This window comes from Triticum aestivum, chromosome 1A (assembly GCF_018294505.1).
Source record: "Triticum aestivum cultivar Chinese Spring chromosome 1A, IWGSC CS RefSeq v2.1, whole genome shotgun sequence".
Classification (NCBI taxonomy): domain Eukaryota; kingdom Viridiplantae; phylum Streptophyta; class Magnoliopsida; order Poales; family Poaceae; genus Triticum; species Triticum aestivum.
The window spans coordinates 521,549,374-521,556,494 of record NC_057794.1 but is presented as its reverse complement, the minus strand read 5'-3'; the positions used below and the strand labels follow the sequence as shown (position 1 = coordinate 521,556,494).

Genomic DNA, 7,121 nt, shown 5'->3' with positions numbered 1-7,121 from the left:
TGATTTAAGCCTATAATGAATAATAACAGTGATTTGCTTTTGCTAAAATTGGTGTTTTTTCATGGATTGGCCCTTCCTAATAAGATTTAACAGTAGTTGGCCTCCCTTGTCTGAATTTTCTGGCTCCGCCACTGCTACACGCAGCATGTATTTACCCAGGAAAGGGAGGCTCTCCCCTGCACACACATTGTACAAACGCACTTGCAAGTGAAATAATTCGAGTGGGAAACCATTGTGTAGAGGCTCTCTTTTTTATTTTTGATGAAGGAATGTACTAGTCTTGAAGATGCTCTAACACCAAAAACCAACAACTTGTGCATTTGGCGCCCGCCATCCTACGCCACACTGATCTCGAGGCTATCCACGAACCTGGTCCCTTCAGCCAGCCCCCTGTAATTCCCCTTGAGATACTCAACGTACTCGATCGCCCTGTACCTGGCCTCGCCGAGCCCCGGGAGCGGCCTCACCGTCCCGGCGACGCACGTGTCCTGGAACACCACCACGGTCGCCCGCCCTCTCTCGGCGTCCGCCAGCACCCTGTGCTCGGCGCTCCTGTACCTGCCGTTGGTCAGGACCTGGAGGATGTCGCCGACGTTGACGACGAGGGCGCCCGGCAGCGGGTCCAGCGGGAACCACCTGCCGCCCCTCCTCACCTGCAGGCCGGGGGTGTCGTTCACGTGCAGCAGCAGCGTCAGGCCGAGGCCGTCGTGGTGCGGCGTGATGCCCAGCACCTTGTCCGGGTGCCGGCACGGAGGGTAGTGGTGCAGGGCCACGCTCTGCCTCTTGCCCCGGAAGGCCCCGGCCAGCGCCTCCCGCTCCACCCCGAGGTCGCTCGCCATGAACCCCAGGAGGCGGCTCGTGAGGCGCGACATCTCGAGCGAGTACCTGTCCAGTGAGGGCCTGAGTGTCGCCGGATCGGCCGGCCAGAACTCCATGCTCCTCTGCTCCTTTTGTTGCGTGAGGAGGATTAGGCTCTCTGCCCAGTCCAGCTTGGCGCAGGATGCTCCGGCGAAGTGGTGCCCGAACCCTTCCAAGCCGCCGGCCCGGGTGGCCACTGCTTTCTTCTTGTCCAGCGGCAAGCGGAAGAACTGCATGGTGCTATCTTTCATGTCTTGCACAACTGATTCGTCGACTCCGTGGTTTGTTAGCTGCAGACGAAGAGCGTGTAGATTTGATACATACACATAATAATGCGAAATCAAATTCCCTCCATATATACGAAGAAAAGTATGAAGGATGCCTGACCTGGAAGAAGCCCCAGTCTCGGCACGCAGAGCCAAGCTTGGCGGTCTCCGCCTCCGAGGACTCCGAGTCGAGCAGCCTCGCCATGTCTACGAGCGGCAGCTCGTAGCTCTCGTCGTCGCCCACCACGACCCCGTCCCTCACCTCGTCCGGCCGGGCGTACCTGTCGGGGATCACGGTGGAGTCCGCGAACGTGGCCGCCGCGGCGTCCGTGATCTCGGCCCTGGAAGTTAATTACATGAAAATACCACAATTGAGACATTACATGTAGATTGGTACCAACTTTCTTAAATTTTACATGTCAGTATCAATTTTGAGACACGCGGTTGTAAAATGGTCTAAACTTCATATAAACATGTATTGACGCTGAAACTGACTGGCGGGGCCCTCCTGTCCGAAAACGGGCGCGCGGGCGCTGAGCAACAGGCCACTCGCACTTTGGGAGTCTTTGCAGGCTTCTATATTATTATAAGATATACTTTAGACACTTCCGAGCTTATATTGAGTGTTTCGTTTTTTTTTCTGTATGTGTTTCTTCGGATTTCTTTTATCTTTTATTGCGTGACATCATTTTCAGATCATTGTATATTCAAAAATTGTTCAGTATATATAACAAAAATGTTCATCTTATATTTTACAGTAATGTTCATCGTATAATAAGCAAACTCAAAATTCACATAGATCTTTGTATATTAAAAAATTATAACATAAATGTTCTTTGTATATTATACAGTATTTCAGTATAGTTTACTGGACAAATTTTCTATAGCTTATATAGCATATATGATTATAAGCATGTACCTTAATCCAAGCCAAAGAGTGGCGTAGTGGTCTGCTCACGCTGGACATTAAGAAATTGCATTTTTTGAAGCAGCAGCAAATGTGTTTTTCTCCATTACGTCCTTTCTTTATTCTCTATAGATAAAACACTTTGTCTATCTCAGGTGCTAATTTTATACAGTGAACTTTTTAGTATGCGATATTTTAATTATATATATAGAACATTTTTAATGTACAATGAACTTATTTAAATATAGGATGAACATTTTCTATATACGATGGAATTTTTTCGCATTATCAAAACGTTCATGGTATAACCAAGAAATAGATACACCTGAAGAAATATTCAGTCTATATTCGATGTTCAGTGCAAAGATCTTATTATTACAAACTTGTATATACATCTTTTTAGTTATATGATGTGAGAAACATTTTTTAATACCATATAGCATATTTTAGTATCGTATAACATTTAATACGAAAGTTTTAATATATACATTTTTATGTACGTATGAAAAACAGAATGGCCAGTATATAAATACGCGTATGCGTGCACATTTACGCAAAGATTGTAGCTGTTTCAGCGGTAGAGAGTGCGCGCTTCGAACTTTCAGCGCGGGATCGAATCCCGGCTGTTTGCAAGTTGTTAAATTTTCTAAAAAAAATAGTATTGTAGTATGAAAGATAAAAGGCGTTACGCGTGAATTTGATCAACCACGTGCTGTAGCACAGCGGCAGCGAATAGCCTGGTTACGCCTTCCGAATAGCCTGGTGCGCGTTCGAATCACGGTAGCCGCGCGCTCTTTTTTTCCTGGCCGAATCCTTTTTCGCAAAGAAAGGGATATTTGCGAGATTAAATTAAAAGCAAGGGTCTTTTTTGTAAAAGAACATGCAATGTCAGCACCTGACAGGTGAGCCCCAACGGTCAGATACAGTGTCAATACACTGTTATACGCAGTTTATATGGAGTTTAGACCATTTTGCAACCGCGCGCCTTAGAGTTGGTACTGATATCTTTTTTTCCTGGCCAAATCTTTTTTCGCAAAGAAAGGGATATTTGCGAGATTAAATTAAAAGCAAGGGTCTTTTTTGTAAAAGAACATGCAATGTTAGCACCTGACAAGTGAGCCCCAACGGTCAGATACAGTGTCAATACACTGTTATACGCAGTTTATACGAAGTTTAGACCATTTTGCAACCGCGCGCCTTAAAGTTGGTACTGATATGTAAAAATTAGCAAAGTTAGTATCAATCTGCATGTAATGTCTCAATTGTGGTATTTTTATGCAATTAACTCCGGCACTGGTGAGGACGACCTCGTCGCCGATGCCATCCATCGGTCCTCCCGTGCACGTTGTCATCCCAGCCCCCTGTAGGAATCTGAACTGCCCTGTCCTTTCCTCCTGCGTTTAGGTAGGTGCTAACGTGCTGTGCTGGCTGAGTTGTAGGAGTCCAGTACGCAAGCTGACGGTGGTTTCATGGTGCGCATGTACATGGCTATAATGTTTGCCAAATGATTCCCTTCCACCGACCGATCTTGGGCGAGTGTCCGTCGACTTTATGTCCTTTGGATCGGCTCTTAATCATACGATTAGCAGCCAACCCTTCGTGCCTATGTTTTGCAACTGGTCCACTATTTCAGAAAGAGGTTCTGCAACTAGCCCTTTGTTGCAAACTGACCAAGGACTAGATCTCGCAACACAACCTATGTTGAAAAGAGAATCCTGCATCACGATTCATGTTGCAAAAAAATCCGCAACAAGACCTATGTTGCGGAGAAAATCTCGGTACACAACCTATGTTGCAAAAAGAAATACAACATAACTTCTGTTGCGATGTCTCCATAATAAGGCATCTGTTGCAAAGTATAAAAAGACGTTTGGCTGATTGATTGCATCAGATCTGACGGCTCACGAGAAAGATCCGCCGCCCGATGCGTAGCAGTCCCCATAATATATCCATGTTTCAGCTTCACTTTAACATATCTGCTGGAAATATTAGCACTTTTTCGATTAGATTAATCCACGAGTAAGCAGTAAACATGGCAAGTATGGCATGCATCTCATACCGATACCTACGCATACTAGCATGTACAGTACATATAATCGAACCATCTATGACCAGAACATATACTGCTAGCATAAGTACAAGTAGATGAGGGATGCACGAGTCATACCCTACGGTTGGCCAGGCCAACGCGGCGGCGGCCTCGGCGTCGTCCGTGGCCTTCTTGGCGGCGGCGTAGACCATGGTGTCGATGCAGGGAAAGTAGTGGAAGCAGGGGAGGACAAAGATGGGGACAGATCGGGAGCAGTCGTGTCGAGACGCTCCCCAAAAACTTTATTGTCGTTTCCCCGGGCAGGATCTTATGCGAGAACCGAAAATAAGCTTTGGTTCGGCTCATTCCCGCAACCCGCAGCGCGCGCGTCGTGACAAGGCAAGGCGGGCGGCGAAGGAGGAGCGCGCGTGTACCACTCCCCTTCCCAAGTTCCCAATAGCACGTGGTAGAGCAGCCCTTATAAATAGGTCTCAACTCTCCTCAACTAGCAAGGTGGTACTAAACTTTCCACCACCTGTCATATCCCACATGGGCCTCAAGTTAACCAGGAATCATTGTTCGCATGGGCCTAAAGCCCATCTATGATTCAACAATTCCCCACCAGATCTCGAGGCACATAAGTTTATCAACTGTTCCAAACAATGTTTGATATATTAGAAATTTCAGTGGAGATTGTTAAGTTGAACTTCCACCTAGAGCAATAGGATTAGACCTCTTCACAACTAAACAATGGACTATGCCTTGAATTGTCAGTCTGGCGTGCAGAAGTTTCACCTATTGTCAGCTGATACGCGGCTGCCGAAGGCTAAACCCCACGGGTGGAGTGTTGGGGAACGCAGTATTTCAAAAATTTTACCTACGATCACGCAAGATCTATCTAGGAGATGCATAGCAATGAGAGGGGAGAGTGTGTCTACGTACCCTCGTAGACGAAAGCGGAAGCGTTTAGTAAGGCGGTTGATGTAGTCGAACGTCTTCGCGGTCCAACCGATCCAAGTACCGAATGTACGGCATCTCCGCGTTCAGCACACGTTCAGCTCGATGACGTCCCTCGGTCTCTTGATACAGTTGAGGCCGAAGGAGAGTACCATCAGCACGACGGCATGGCGACGGTGATGATGAAGTTACCGGCGCAGGGCTTCGCCTAAGCACTACGACGATATAACCGAGGTGTGTAACTGTGGAGGAGGGCACCGCACACGGCTAAGACAAATCTTGGAGTGCCTTTGGGGTGCCCCGTGCCCACGTATATAAAGGAGGGAGGAGGAGGCCGGCCTATGAGGGGCGAGCCTATAGGGAGAGTCCAACTAGGATTCCCAATTCTAGTTGGAGTCCCCTTCCTTTTCCAAGAGGGGAGAGAGGGAAGGAGTAGGAGAGGGAGAAGGAAAGAGATGGGGGTGCCGTCCCCTCCCTAGTCCAATTCTAACTTTCCATGGGGGGCCGGGGGTGCGCGGCCAATCCTTGAGGCCCTTCTCTCCTTTCCCGCATGGCCCATTAAGGCCCACTACTTCCCCCGGCGAATTCCCGTAACTCTCTGGTACTCCGAAAAATACCTGAATCACTCGGAACCTTTTCGATGTCCGAATATAGCCTTCCAATATATATGGACTTTACGTTTCGACCATTTCGAGACTCCTCGTCATGTCTGTGATCTCATTCGGGACTCCGAACAACCTTAGGTACATCAAATCACATAACTCATAATACAAATCGTCATCGAACGTTAAGCGTGGGGACCCTACGGGTTCGAGAACTATGTAGACATGACTGAGACACATCTCCGGTCAATAACCAATAGCGGAACCTGGATGCTCATATTGGCTCCTACATATTTTACGAAGATCTTTACTGGTCAAACCGCATAACAACATACATTGTTCCCTTTGTCATCGGTATGTTACTTGCCCGAATTCGATCGTTGGTACCATCATACCTAGTTCAATCTCGTTATCGGCAAGTCTCTTTACTCGTTCCGTAATGCAACACCCGACAACTAACTCATTAGTCGCATTGCTTGCAAGGCTTTTAGTGATGTGCATTACCGAGAGGGCCCAAAGATACCTCTCCGACAATCGGAGTGACAAATCCTAATCTCGATATATGCCAACTCAACAAACACCATCGGAAACACCTGTAGAGCATCTTTATAATCACCCAGTTACGTTGTGATATTTGATAGCACACAAGGTGTTCCTCCGGTATTCGGGAGTTGCATAATCTCATAGTTAGAGGAACATGTATAAGTCATGATGAAAGCAATAGCAATAAAACTAAACGACCATTTATGCTAAGCTAACAGATGGGTCTTGTCCATCACATCATTCTCTAATGATGTGATCCCGGTCATCAAATGATAACACATGTCTATGGTCAGGAAACTTAACCATCTTTGATTAACGAGCTAGTCAAGTAGAGGCATACTAGGGACACTCTGTTTTGTCTATGTATTCACACATGTACTAAGTTTTCGGTTAATACAATTCTAGCATGAATAATAAAAATTTGTCATGATATAAAGAAATATAAATAACAACTTTATTATTGCCTCTGGAGCATATTTCCTTCAGTCTCCCACTTGCACCAGAGTCAATAATCTAGTTCATATCGTCATGTGAATAGTTCACATCTTTATGTGATTAGTTCACATCTTCATGTGACTAATACCCAAAGGGTTTACTAGAGTCAATAATCTAGTTCACATCGCTATGTGATTAACATCCAAAGAGTGATCATGTTTTGCTTATGAGAGATGTTTAGCCTATGGGTCTGCAACATTCAGATCCGTATGTATTTTGCAAATTTATATGTCTACAATACTCTGTACGGAGCTACTCTAGCTAATTGCTCCCACTTTGAATATGTATCTAGATCGAGACTTAGAGTCATCTAGATCGGTGTCAAAAGCTTGCATCGATGTAAATCTTTACGACAAACTCTTTTATCACCTCCATAATCGAGAAATATTTCCTTAGTCCTCTAATGATAATTTTGACCGCTGTCCAGTGGTCTACTCCTAGATCACTATTGTACTCCCTTGCCA

General features: G+C 46.0%; 1 protein-coding gene across 1 annotated transcript; it reads right to left on the bottom strand.

Moving 5' to 3' along the window:
* Window positions 1–334: 334 nt before the first annotated feature.
* On the bottom strand, window positions 335–4,272 carry LOC123172064 (2-oxoglutarate-dependent dioxygenase 11-like). Its single transcript, XM_044589131.1, has 3 exons — window positions 4,199–4,272; window positions 1,246–1,465; window positions 335–1,148 (listed from the first exon to the last, which is right to left on the bottom strand). Exons 1-3 carry the CDS (start codon window positions 4,270–4,272, stop codon window positions 336–338), a joined length of 1,107 nt encoding a protein of 368 aa, XP_044445066.1. The 3' UTR covers window position 335.
* Window positions 4,273–7,121: the final 2,849 nt, after the last annotated feature.